Below are 14,838 nucleotides of genomic sequence, written 5' to 3'. Positions count from 1 at the left end.
CAGACTCATGTCCAAAAGCCATGCAAGACAGAACAGATAAAAACAAACAAAATAAACGAGCAAACAACAATAATAAAAAGCAAATACAATAATTAAAATACATACAGACATTTCAGCCAATGCACTCTCAGTCTGGATTTGTACCTGGAGCAACTCACTAAGGGATTTGAGAGTGCCACCATGATACTGTTGTTAGACTTATCCAGACGTTGCATAAACTTAAACATCAAGTTTCTTAAAACTAAACTGGGACACAATTAAGGGATTCAAATAAATGTAATAATTAAACATTATTATCAGCAAAAAGTAATATGTATTACTTTAAACGGTTTGGGCATATCATATGCCAAACAATGATTAAAAAAAAAAATATGAAGGAAAAAAAATACTGCACACTCATTCAGGACAATCTACAAAACTTTACATGGTAAATATAAACACACATGAGGAAAAAAAACACTCATTCATTAGCAATAAACAAATTAATAAACTAAAAAATAAAATACATACAACATGCTTTAAACAATTACAGCCTATTAATGATAAATAAAAATAAGAATAAATTGATGTCACGCAAAGATTTTAGGTATGGCGTGATGCGTATTACGTCATGACGTAAAAGAATCACTGGATCTTTTATGAACCGTTTCTTTGAAATGAACTGAGAGAACCGTCTCGCATCAATACCACTTCTCAAATGTGCCTTCGTGCTTCCCGTACTTGAGTTCCTAAGTCACTTGCCTCCATTGAGGAAACCCCGCCCACGCTGTCTTCTTGACACTCTGCTGGAAAACTGTTCCCTGCCTATTCCAGTGCATGTGTTTTCAAACCTCATCATGGAAGAGGCATGTCCACCTCTGCGATGCTTTCATGAATCACACATCTCTGAGCTTTTCAACGATGACGGCGTGCAAACGGTGACCTCGAAAGAACAGGTGAGCTTAACTCTTAGTATTAGTTAGCTAATTGGGACTAGCATAGAGCTAACTGTCTATTTACTCTGCTGCTACTGTGCTAAAGGATACAGTAATGCATACCGCAAATCCTGCTGTGTGTTCTGCACGTGCAGAATATAATTATACTAATAAAACTGCGTTACCCAGTACGGATTCCTCTAGTTCTGTTACAATGCTGTAAATAATATATATTCATATAAAAGATTAGCTCACCATAAACTGATATTTTGTCATCATTGTAGGAAATACAACATGAGAGTGTGTAAATAAAGACAGACTCTTCATGTTTGAGTGAACTATCCCTTTATAAACGTTTTTGAACATAACCCTGTCAGGAACAATGTGAAATATTTTTCTACAATGAGAATGTACTTATACTTCACGGGTTTATGTTATGTGGTACTGTAATGTATGACCTGCATTATTATTATATGGGTGGTTGACAGTTAACTATGAAAAGTTATAAAGTGAAAGATGATATTTACATGAATAGGCTATTTAGAAATCTTAGCACCAATACATGGAAAATTTGCTTCAAAGACTTTTGAAATTATGCATGAATTAAAATGATAGCCTACTATTTTTTTTTAATACATACATAATAAAATTATATGATTACATAAGGATTAATTATTTTAATTTTTGAATTATTATTTTACCTCAGAATTTTCAAGCACTGGTAGAAATTCCAGTACACACTACTAAGTCATACTATGATTTTCAAAATAAATGTATAAGTCATTTGACCATTTTTGTGTCTTTGTATGACACGCTGAACAGGATGTGATGTCAGCCACTCATATGCGCACAGTCAGCATCAACCACAATGATCCTTCTGTTAGCATGTCATTTGGCTTGCTGTTGTTGTCACATTTTCTGTTTGGTTATTTCACCTCCACATTTTTGTTTCCTGTTTTATCATTGAATCCAGAGAAAAGTTGAATGCAGCATTCAAGAGGTATACAGTGTTTACCAACAAATTCACACCTCACCGCAGTAAGTAAAGTTCAGCCTTTTCTGGCCATTAATACAAAGCAGGATCTCCACAATATTCAGTTTCAATGTGCTGCTTTTGGACAGCAATTATTTTATAAGTACATATTTTGTCTGTGACGATGTCTTTGGCAGCAAAACCAACATCAGATTGTCCTCTGCTTGTGTCTGCTTGCTGTGTATGTTTTGTGGCATTCTTTTTTCCACCCATTTGTATTATTTTGCAGCAGCATCACATCATATGTAGGAAAACGTCTCCGGTTACTATCGTAACCTCGGTTCCCTGAGAGGCGGGGACAAGACATTGCGTAGCAACGCTGTGGGAACTCCTCCCTTCTCCACTTTTGTTGAAATCTTATGGGCTAACGCCAGCTTGGAACAGCTGGCCAATTGTCGCGAAGTATGCAAATACTGACAGGCTCGCGGGCAGTATAAAATGCACGGATGCGACAATTACGTCAGAATCACGACTGAACACTTGCACAGCTGATCAAACAGCGAACACGGCGGCTAACGCAGTGTTTCGTTCCCGCCAATCAGGGAACCGAGGTTACGATAGTAACCAGAGACGTTCTCTTTCGAGAGCGGTAACTCTACATTGCGTAGCAACGCTGCGGGAACTGTATTTCCCGCCGTGAGAGTAGTGAAGATAAGTCCGGAGAAACAAGGTCAAGCTACACCAGCCACGGAAGAGACAGTCAGCTAATAGCCGTGCCGCTAGGAGGGCTCGCATCTGAAAGGTGGAACTCGACCAATGAGACATCAGCTCCTATCCAAATTTGCATATCCAAACGCAATGAAAGCAAAGGCTGCACTGATCCAGGGCAGACACAACACAGTAAGCACTTAAGCATGAGGGTTAAACACAGTGCCAACGGCAGTAGCGGCGACAGCTTAACACTAGTAGCCATATACACAGTTAACAGCATAGTGGTAACCACTGCATAGTTGGATACAATAGTTCACAATACATGAGTAAGAAACTTAACGAACTCACCGAAAGCACTTGCGACGCCACAGACGGTACATCCAGCTTGTAAAATCTGGCAAAGGTGTTCTGAGAAGACCAGCCAGCAGCAAGACATAAATCCTGGATAGACATCCCTCTAGACCAGGCCCACGAAGAGGCAACCGCCCTTGTCGAATGAGCTCCAATGTTAAGGGGACAATCTTTCCCCTGCCAATGCTGTAGCGTCGACTATCCAGTGAGAAAGTCTCTGTTTTGAGACAGCACGTCCCTTAGTACATCCACCAAAGAACACAAAAAGCTGGTCCGACTGACGAAAGGCGGCCGAGCAATTCACATACGTCCGCAAACCCCTGACAGGGCAAACGGTGCTCTGAGCGTCAGGGGAACAACCTGTGCTTTGAACGGTGTAGAGAGTGACTTTGGCACGTAGCTCCGTCTCGGCCGGAGAGTGACGCTGCAGTCACCGGGTCCGAAACAGATACAATCATCGTTCACAGAGAACGCGTGTAAGTCTCCAATGTGCTTCGCAGAGGCGAGAGCAAGGAGTGAAGCCGTTTTCAGGGAGAGCTCCTTAACCGCAATCAAAGCTAGGGGCTCAAGCGGTGGCAGAGAGAGAGAGAGAGAGCCCTCAAAACTAGAGCTAGATCCCAATCTCCTGTGTACATACACCTTCAGCGTGGATGGCAAACTCCCGCTATCCAGTCTGTGCTCTAGGAAGCACAAAACATCCGACACAGAACAGATTAGCGGGTCGATATCTATGTCCTGGCACCATTTTGCAAAAACTCCCCATTTCAGAGCGTAGAGGCACCTAGTAGAGGGCGGGCACTTCTCCGCGAGTGTGCCCAGCACTCGTGAAGGCAGAGTGTTTCGCTCATTTAAGGTCCGTGAAGCGGCCACACCAGCTCGGGGCTGGGGTGCCATATCGTGCCGTTCGCCTGAGACAGTAGGTCCTTCCTGAGGGGGATTTGCCATGGGGGAGCCGCCATTATCTCTCTCAGGTCCGTAAACCAGGGCAGGTTCGGCCAGTTCGGGGCCTTGAGGATCAATGATGCTCTCTCCTCCCTGATTTTACATAACACCATAGGCAGAATCTTCACCGGAGGGAACGCGTAAAGCCTGGCCACTCTCCTTGAGGAATCCCGTTCCTCGTAAACATGTCCGCTCTGCGGTTTAGGAGACCGGGGATATGCGCCGCTCTGATGGAGAGAAAATGTTGATCCGCCCACAACAGGAGACTCGCTGCCTGTTTGAAAAGAGCTTTGGAGTGCACGCTGCCCTGGCGAATAATGTACGAAACCACAGACATGTTGTCGGTTCGAATCAGTACATGCTGCTGCTCCAACCTCGATCGAAAAGCTTCCAGGGCTAAGGACACCGCCTTTAATTCCAGACGGTTTATGTGCCACTTTCTCTGTGATTCCGACCACAGACCTGAGGCAGGCACGCCCAAGCACACTGCTCCCCAGCCTGAGGTCGACGCATCTGTCGACACCATGGTGCGTTGAGTCACTATTCCCAAAGGCACTCCTGGGCTGAACATATCCGGGTTGCGCCACGGTCTCAGAGCGCTGAGTCCTCCATCCTTTTTTGGCACCAAGAAATAGCGGCTGTAAAAACCGCTCTCCTGCTCGCTCGGAGGGACACGCTCCTCCTCTGAACCTGACGTTTCCTCCCAGGCCCCGTCCACTGCTTGCGGCAAACATCCGGCTCAGGGCGGGGTGCCGCGGCGGGCTGTCTAGCCGGTCCGTCTAGCCGGTCCATGTGCGGGGCGAGGCGCCGAGGAAGAGCGAGATCTCGACGCGGGCTGGAGCGAGCGACGGGGCATCACGTGGCTCATTGCTTTCGCACTACTGCGTTTCGGAGAAACGCTCCGTGACTGACTTCACGGCGTCACCAAAGAGGCCGGAGGGAGTGACTGGAGCATTGAGGAGCATCTTGCGGTCCGCGTCCTTCAGGTCAGCTAAGGTTAACCACAGGTGCCTGTTAAGGATGACCATAAACCCCATGGAGCGGCCAATGGCTTGGGCAGAGCGCTTGGTGGTCATAAGAGCGAGGTACTTTGCCGAACGCAGATCCTCGACGACGTCAGTGTCCACGACACCGCCATCCAGGGACTGCAGCAGTTTGGCCTGGAACACCTGCAGTATGGCCATGGAGTGAAGAGCAGCTTGTGAAAAAAAGCTTGTGTCCGTGAAGAAGACAGGTGAGCGCGGTGATGAAGGATGACAGCGGCTCCAGGCCTTGCCGTAGTCTTTCGCCTCGCCCATCAGCAGCTCGCTGGCGGCAGTGGCCTCGTCCCCGTTATGGCGCGAACCATATCTCTCCTGGCTCTTAAGGCGTGCACCGGCAGCTCGACGCAGTGGCCGCAGGTGGAGTCCATGAACGCTGCCTCGGCGTGGGCGAGGCCCAGGCAGGCGACACAGAACTCGTGCTCGTCGGGCGGGTCAATGGGGCCTGCACAAATCTTGCAAGTAGACTCTATCGGATGTGTAGAGAAAAAGATTCTAGTTCTCCTGGTGCAGCTTCCACGGTGGCAGCGTGAAGAAAGAGATTCTGACACAATTGTCGCTTTTATACTGCCCGCGAGCTTGTCAGTATTTGCATACTTCTCGACAATTGGCCGAGATAAGATTTCAACAAAAGTGAAGGGAGGAGTTCCCGCAGCGTTGCTACGAAATGTAGAGTTACCGCTCTCGAAAGGGAACCTAAAGTCTATACAAATCTCACTTTGCCTCGCGTACAGCTAATATTCACCTTCTTCCACCACAGCATGATGTCTGTGTATTTCAAAAACTTATTTCCTCTATACTGAGAGCACTTGCAGATGAAATAAGACACCCAGATGTGATTAAAACTGATGTAATCAGACTGCAAGACAAAGGTTGTGTAACCTAAACATTTAGAAGAGATGCTGTAGTAGCACATCAGCTGTTCTAGCACATATCCAGATGGTACTTTTTGCTGTGTTGTCATATTTACAACTTTTTTAATTTTACACTCTAATAAGAAAACAGTGGGAAAACTCACTCGTCGGTGCTACAAACATTCATCCAGGGAATACAGGAAATAGATACATGTTCAGATGATGCCATGCTTACCATCTATTGTCTGTAATATCATCAATATTTCAGGTTCTTGTGGTGCAGTAAATGGTAAATTGTTTTTACATTAATAATTAATAATTATATGCACTACTGTTTAAAACTTCAAGGTCAGTAGGATTAAATAAATAAATACTTCTATAAGGATGCATTAAATTGATCATAATTCACTGTAAAGACATTCACAATGTAAACAAAGTAAATGCTGTTCTTTTGAACTTTCTATCAAGCAATCCTAAAAAACATTTTTTTTTTTAAATATTAAGCAGCACTGATAATAATATAAGCTAATAATATATAATAATATAAGTTAATATAAGCTTGAGCATCAAATCAGCTTATTGGAATGATTTCTGAAAAATCATGTGACAAAAGAGTTGTTTTAAATAGTTTACATCCACAGACTGTCAATTAAATTATAGTTAATTTCATGAATGAAAGGACAAATTAATTATCCCACGAGGAAACGCAACAAATTTTTCAACTTCAGCATTACTTCTCATGAAACTTGCCTGTAGAAGGCCAGAAGTTGCTCTAATCAGCTTATTACAATGTAATGAATGCAATGCTTTCTTTGGCTCAGAACAAGGGTTAAGGATCTGTTCTCTCAGCTGAGGTACCCTCAAATTAGACATGCCCCGGCACCTCTGCGGCCAGCACTGAAGTCAAGCGCATTGTGTGTAGGCTGTGTTCTGACTCACTGACTCTATCATTTGAACACTGACACTTCCTTTGATGGGGATAATTGGAGGATGTCAGCTTAGTGGATGAACTTGCTCTGTACAAATAAGTTGTTGCCTTTTAGTGAGCTACTATAAATCTTTCAAAAGTTTAAATTGATCTTTTGCCACGTTGTGAATAAGGAGATCATTTCATGTAAAAAATTATTTATGACAGAATTTGCAATAGCTAGATTCTAATAAGATGGTTAAATGGATGACTCTACACTGTTTTTTTTTTTTTTTCTTTCAGGCCCGCTTTACTGAGGGAACAACACTATCATTATCTGAAGAAAGGTTTACGCCATCTATCTGATACATATGAGGTAAACAATGTCTTTTAAAGAAAAGAAAAAACTTAAAGGGATAGTTAACCCAAAATAGAAAATTCTGTCATTTACTCACCCTCATGTTGTTTCTGGCCTGTATGAAAACAACAAAAAATGTTATCTAGCATAATGTTTTCAAACCAAGGGGGGAGCAAGAGTCTATGAGGGGGTCTGTGGAAAAATTCTGATAATAAAAAAATATAGAATCACTGCACTCAACCGTTTTTTCGGTGCGTAGATCCATAAAAATATCAATGCTTTCAAATAAAAAAAACAAAAGATCCGCTCTTGCTATTGTATAAGACAGATATTGACATTATTATAGTTTCATTCTGCTTTATGAACACTGTTTGATAATCATGAGAATAACCACAACTTATTTTTTTATTTTATTGACAGTTATGGTACCAAAAACTTAAGCTTAAAAGAAAACAATCCAAATAATATTTTCATGACAAGACAGTGTTTTCATTGAGCAGCTTAGATATTCTGCTAAATAGCTCATTTTGGGTTTTACGTCATACAGGTTTGAAATGACACAAGGGAGTGTAATTGATGACAGAACTTTTATTTTTGGTTAAACTACCCTTTTAACGGCTTAGTTAAAAAAAAAAAAAAAAGTTGTTTAGTTTTGTTATTAACACAAACGCACAAAACGGGTTTTACACCAGGCCATTAAGGATCTACAGCCTTGCACTATTTAAGACCATGTGATGCATTACTTGTGTATGTGAGTGGGTGGGAGAGAGAGAACACCATGCTTCTAGTTTTTGTGTATTTGTACGAGAACACCATGTTCCTGAGCAGCTCTGTGTGTAAGAGTGCTGGTAATGGCTTCTGAATCTGCATGTTGTCTGGCTTCAGTGTTTGGATGCCAGCCGGCCTTGGCTCTGCTATTGGATCCTGCATAGTCTGGAGCTGCTAGAGGAGCCTGTGCCGGCAGCTGTTGCCTCAGAGTGAGTACCAGCCCTTCTCTGCACATCATTATCAGTGTACACGTGGCATGGAGGCAGGTGTTAAAGGCCCCCTTACCCAGTTACTATCCTAGATAATGTCAAAGTTACATCAAGCTGTGACACAGATGCTTTCTTTCTCAATGCAAACTACGCTTCGATCGCTTTGTAGCTGCTGGGGTTAAAACCTTTATATCTTCTTATTACTTTGAAATAGACTGGAATAAAAATCTCTTAGTCAAGTGACTGTGTTAAAGAGGTGAATTCATACGTAGTGTACTGTATTTTGTTGTGATTGTTACTGTATTCTTTAATGTTTGTTAAGGAATACAGTATACATATACAGTATAAATACATTGTTAAGGAATCTTTTTCTTAAAGCGATAGTTCAGCCAAAAAGAATTATCTCTTTTGACTTTAATAGCAACGTCAAATTAGAGATTGGAGTATATTTAGTATAATTGTATTTTCACAATAATAGGGATTCACAATATATCGCCACTATACCAGATTTTTTTTCCACTTATTGGCATCAGTCGATATTGCAAATTCTGCATTGCTCATTTCCCCTGTTTTTACAATTAGATTACCACCTTTACCATCATCTTTAAAAACATCTCTTTTTTTAATTAATGATACCATTAAATGTAATATTTAGCAAATTTCAAAATGAATATTCATTTCTCCTACTCTACATTATAATGTTGTGGTGTCTAAATTTACTTTTAGCATTTAAAATGATTAAGAGGTTTATTTTCAATTTAGACTTAATAGATTTTTAATGTCTGTCATTTATTGGCTATTGTTCATAACATGAAAATAATTGAAAGTGATTTCTCTAGTGAATTTCTGTTTTTTTGTACATTTTTAGTTCTTCTCATTCATTTACATGCCTGTTGATGTAAATATATATCACAACCATGAATGTTATCTGTTAGTGTGTGCCAGTTTCTGGCCAGATGTCAGAGCCCGACAGGTGGCTTCGGTGGAGGTCCGGGTCAGCACTCTCACCTGGCACCCACCTATGCAGCTGTCAACGCCCTTTGCATTCTGGGTACAGAGGAGGCTTACAAAGTCATCAACAGGTTTCACGTTTGCTTTGTATTATCGCCTGTTTACCTTCAGATGTTGTGTGGATCATATTGCCATAGTAGCACATTCTGTCTGCCCCCTCCCCCATCAGAGAGAAGCTGCTGGACTTCCTGTACTCTGTGAAGCAGCCAGATGGCTCCTTTGTGATGCATGTGGGTGGGGAGGTGGACGTCAGGTGAGTTCTGTCACTGTGCTTTCAACATACCCTGAAGCATCTTCACAACGGCCATACATCTTTTTACTCTCCCTGTTGTGATGTTACTATACTGAGACATTCTTCAGGAGTGACCTTTTACTGTTGCCAACAGACTAGTGCTAGAAAAATTCTTTATGTTCAACATTATGTTTATGTTCAAATTCTAATAATATAACTTGTGGTTATTGACAGGCATAGTTCTGATCAGTGTCTGCCTGTTGTGTGTCTGATCTGATAGGAGTGCATATTGTGCAGCTTCTGTGGCTTCACTCACTAATATCATCACTCCCACCCTGTTTAATGAGACACACACTTGGATACTCAGGTAATTCCTTCCACATTCTCTTTCAAAACATGTGCCAATTCAGTTTCATTCAGATTATGTTGGGGTCAGTGTTATTTTAGTATTATTTATATACTATTATAGGATTTATTAATGCTTTGAATTAGCTTTTTTTTTTTTTTTTTTTTTTTAGTTTGTCATTTTGTTTTGTTACTTTTATTAGTTTTTTTTGTATTATTTCTATTTAGATTTGATTTAATTTTTAGTTTTTATACCATTTTTCAATTTTTCATCTAATATTTTATATCAGCTTTATTTCATTTAATAAAAATGATATAACAGTATTTCATACTTTTTGTTTTAGTTATCTATAACAACAATGGTTGGAGTTGAATGTTGCAAGGCTGAAGATTTATCCAATGTCAGTACTATAGAAATGTATTTATTATTTTTTCCCCATAACAGAGTTGAACTATGGAGCTTGACAAGGCCAATATAAGTATAAACAATCAAATACTGATAAAGAATAAAAAATAAACATCAAACCTCTGGTTTTTAGCTATGTGATTTAATATACAGTTTGTCCCTTAAATTTGATGTCAACCCACAGAACAGTGTTGAACGGAAAAACTAATTCTGCATAAAAAAAAAACATTTTAATATTCATAAAAGCAGAATTTACATAGATGTGTGTATATATATATATATATATATATATATATATATAGCAGTTAAAATGTAATACCGTAGTTATGAATCGGAGCATGCAAAAAGAAACATGAACAAATTACATTTATTTATTTATTGCACTCTAAAAAGCTGTTCACACAGAACATGTTTTTACATTATACTGATCTGCTTTTCCATTGCTTTTCTATGTAAACATCCTCTAGAGTCTAGACGGACCATTGTGCTTGTGACTTTTATGTCTATTGCATGTAGAACAGCATGTCATTCGCAAGTATAAAGAAGTTCAACTTTTTAAAAATGCATCTCCAGACCATTTTTTTCCCCATTCCTCTGCCATGTGTCTCACATTTTAGGCAACAATAAACATTTAAAACATTTACCTTTCTGTCAAGAGTTAAATCTCAGACACAGCACAATATACAGACCCTTTCCACAAAATTAGAATATCATGGAAAAGTTTATTTATTTCCATAATTCCATTCAAAACGTTAAACTTCCATAGATTATAGATTCAGGGCCCACAACTTAAACGATTTCAAGTATTTAGTTGTTTATTTGTACATAATTTGGGCTTCCAGCTCATAAAACCCACGAAAACAGGATTTCAAAAAATTAGAATATTACATGAAATCACACAGTAATTACACAGTGATACCATGGTCATTGAACCAGGTTTTGGGTTTTTTGGCAGTGTGGGCAGGTGCAAATCCTGCTGGAAAATGAAGTCAGCATCTCCATAAAGCTTGTCTGCTGAAGGAAGCATGAAGTGTTCTGGAAATGTCCTGGTAGACGGCTGCGTTGAGTGGACAGCACAGTTGACCAACACCAGCCGATGACATGGCTCCCCAAACCAACACAGACTGTGGAAACTTCACACTAGACTTCAAGCATCTTGGATTGTGTGCCTCTCCATTCTTCCTCCAGACTCTGGGACCTTGGTTTCCAAATGAGATGCAAAATTTGCTCTCATCAGAAAAGAGGACTTTGGTCACTGTGCTTTATTAAATCCAGAGTCAACGCAGCCGTCTACCAGGACATTTCCAGAGCACTTCATGCTTCCTTCAGCAGACAAGCTTTATGGAGATGCTTCCTTCATTTTCCAGCAGGATTTGCACCTGCCCACACTGCCAAACTAACCAAAACCTGGTTCAATGACCATGGTATCACTGTGTAATTACTGTGATTTCATGTAATATTTTTTTTTTTTTAAATCCTGTTTTCGTGGGTTTTATGAGCTGGAAGCCCAAATTATGTACAAATAAACAACTAAATACTTGAAATCGTTTAAGTTGTGGGCCCTGAATCTATAATCTATGGAAGTTTAACGTTTTGAATGGAATTATGGAAATAAATAATGATATTTTCCATGATATTCTAATTTTTTGGAAAGGGTCTGTATTTCTGAGAATGAATCCCATAAATACTAAGATGTTGTGCTTTCCTTTGAACTGCAGCTGTCAGAACTGGGAGGGCGGTTTAGGTGGAGTGCCAGGACTTGAGGCACATGGTGGCTACACCTTCTGTGGTACTGCTGCCCTAGTCATACTGGGCAAAGAACACATGCTGGATCTCAAAGCCTTGTTAGTAAGTCCTTTGTCTTGCCTTGTTTTGCTTTGGCTACACTTCCACCTTTCATTTAACCTGGCTCTTCCTGTCCATTAGGGTGAATAAACTGAGGTTTATGAGATGCCTTAAAAGGTCATTTGTGTGTATCCTGAATGTTGGAGGAGAAGCATCTCATTACTGGTTCCTCAGGGACACTAAACATGCTTGGAAATATTAACATCAGTGTGCCGTAATGTTGTAGATGCTTAGATCAGCAGATATTCATGGTCTTTGGCAGACATTGAAATTAGTGTGTTTTACAGTCCCAGGGCACAGGCAGATTTCTCTTAACGATAAGGCAGCAGCACTAATGATATTCCTATGCTGATTCTTGTAAACCTGTAAATTGGAGGCTTTTCTCTCTTTTTCCTTCATTAGCGCTGGGTAACCAGCAGACAAATGCGTTTTGAAGGTGGATTTCAAGGCCGCTGTAACAAGCTGGTGGATGGGTGTTACTCCTTCTGGCAAGCAGGACTGTTACCGTTACTCCACAGGGCTCTTTTTAAAGAAGGTAACAACATATAAAGATAATCAAGCGATTGAAAATATAAACAAATTGTCAAAATATAAACCCAACATGGATATTTTGGGGTCTAATGTCATGTATAGTAATTTAACCTATGAAGAAAATATTACTGTGTATATAGGAGACTCAACGCTGAGTTTGAGTAGCTGGATGTTTGAGAGAAAGGCCCTGCAGGAATACATCCTCCTCTGCTGCCAGAATCCTGGTGGAGGCCTTCTGGACAAACCGGGCAAGTGAGTACAGCTCTTACACACATAAAAGAGTTTATCAGCTTGTAATAATATCACCAGTAATGTGTCAAATAAAGCAGTCTTTCTCCTACTTTTTGGTTCCAAGGCCCCCCATTGTCCCCAAAAATATTTGAATGCCTCATAACCTTTACAGTTGGTTGTGATTTACTGGATAAGGATTTTTGTTCCTTGTTCTTGTCTAGAGTTAGTGTGGAGCAAAACTTTGCAGTTTGTGAGTGAATCGTTCTTTTAAATGGATTCTTTTCAATGAAGCGGTTCACAAACGAGTCTGAATTTTTTAGTTAGCGAATCTGATGCTGGCCTTTGCTGGAAAGGTCATAAAAATTACATTACATTACATCTATCTTGTTTAACTGTAAGAATCAAAGTTAAATAAAAATGTGAAAAATACAACTGTCTTGGATATTTTGTCCTTTTACTAACTATACAGACCATACCAGATTTTCATAGTAGTTGATCATTGATTCCCCACAGGTCTAGAGATTTCTACCACACATGCTACTGTCTGAGTGGACTCTCAATTGCACAGCATTTCGGAAACAAAGACCTCCATAATGAGCTGATCCTCGGTCGAGACGAGAACAGACTGGTAAGAGATACTTAAATTCAGTTGAGCCCAGCCACATTGAGAATAATGCATTCATATAACTAAATGTTCTCATATTTCTTCTTTTCAGGCACCAACTCATCCAGTTTACAACATCTGTCCAGAGAAGGTCGCCCAAGCGATTGAACATTTCCACCTGTTACCTGTTCCACTTCAGACGGGAGCTACGGCAAATGCGATGGACCAGTCATAGACTTTTTCCTCTTTTTTTTATTGTAAAAATGTTTGGGGATTTGAGCTAGCTTGACCTAACGCAGAGGCATCTTCTGTAAATGCTGTAGCCAAATGTCCTTTGCTGGTCTTTAAGCATCTACAGGTGGGGAAACACTCCGAGGGCCTGATATACTACAGCTTCAGCATGGGGTTGTGGGTTTTAGCCAGGGAAAACGGTAGAGACTGACAAGGCAAGGTGTTTTTCATGCACCAGTCATTGATTGATATTTTATTGCACATACCAGCTTATTTGGGGCTTTGGCAAACATTTCCCAGAGTGCATGTGACAGTAGGTTCTGGACAGAAATAAAGACTTGGATGAAGGTGTGTTTTTATTTTTCGGTTGGTGCGTTATGTATTATCTATATTCACTATGGGCAGTCCATCATTTGACTTTTATTTCTGTCATCTCTAATTGAGTGCTATTTGACAGATATGACTGAAACAAATAATGTCAAATATATGGAAATAGTCTTGGTACAACACTCAGCCATGAGTACAGTGTTTACATTTTGTAATTTTTTGTCACCTTTGCTGTTTAATGAGCATTACAACTGTATTCAATAATTCAATCATCATGCTTTTAAACTGAATATGCTGGTATGAAGTATCAAAACAGAATGGCATTTCATCTTATTATTATATTAAAGGAACAGTTTGTCCAAAAATGAAAGTTTGTCATTATTTACCCGCTCTCATGTCTTTTCAAACCCGTATGACTTTTTCTTTTGTGGAACACAAAAAGAGAGATTCATCAGAATGACGACATTGTTTAAATCAATTAAAGTGAATGAGGACTGAGGATGGCTTTGTGTATGTGTATTTGTGTATGTGCATTAATGTATTTGATTCCATAAAATTTCTAATCGAAATTTGTTTATTCAAACAGTGTAAAGTCCATTCACATCTTTTGATTTGTATCTTTGACCATGCAGAAATATGAATGAGATTTAAGAGCTATGATGGAGAACATTTTCAATGAATAATGTAAATTTTCAATTATTCCTTACTCAAAGCTGTTTAATGCCTTCAGAAAACTTTGATTACAGTGCACAAATAATATGGACCACTGTTTTTGATCTTAACATCATCATATTAAAAATTATCTTAAAGTCATACAGGTTTGAACTATGAGGGAGAGTAAATTATCTGGGGGAAAAAAATATACATTTTCATAACTATGCCATGCATTTTGCAAACATTTATGGCCGTTATAAGATTGATGCACACCAGTAATGTTTTTATCTAATGCACATTTAAAAGAACTACTTAAATGTCCTAATTTAACCAAGGCCTAATCCTGGCTTAAGCCAGGGACACACTTAACGACTGTAAGGCCGATTATGAATGT

General features: G+C 39.9%; 1 protein-coding gene across 1 annotated transcript; it reads left to right on the top strand.

Annotated features, from left to right (window-relative positions):
- Positions 1-610: 610 nt before the first annotated feature.
- Positions 611-14,370, top strand: fntb (farnesyltransferase, CAAX box, subunit beta). The gene is made up of 12 exons (XM_079888594.1): positions 611-935; positions 1,888-1,952; positions 6,996-7,068; positions 7,936-8,027; positions 8,963-9,109; positions 9,208-9,291; positions 9,551-9,637; positions 11,740-11,869; positions 12,269-12,401; positions 12,538-12,649; positions 13,142-13,256; positions 13,345-14,370. Exons 1-12 carry the CDS (start codon positions 837-839, stop codon positions 13,465-13,467), a joined length of 1,260 nt encoding a protein of 419 aa, XP_079744720.1. The 5' UTR covers positions 611-836; the 3' UTR covers positions 13,468-14,370.
- Positions 14,371-14,838: the final 468 nt, after the last annotated feature.

Source organism: Squalius cephalus (assembly GCF_949319135.1).
Source record: "Squalius cephalus genome assembly, chromosome: 12".
In the NCBI taxonomy this organism is placed as follows: Eukaryota; Metazoa; Chordata; class Actinopteri; order Cypriniformes; family Leuciscidae; genus Squalius; species Squalius cephalus.
Note: the sequence above shows the minus strand (reverse complement) of the source record. Positions and strands in the feature narration are given on the sequence as shown.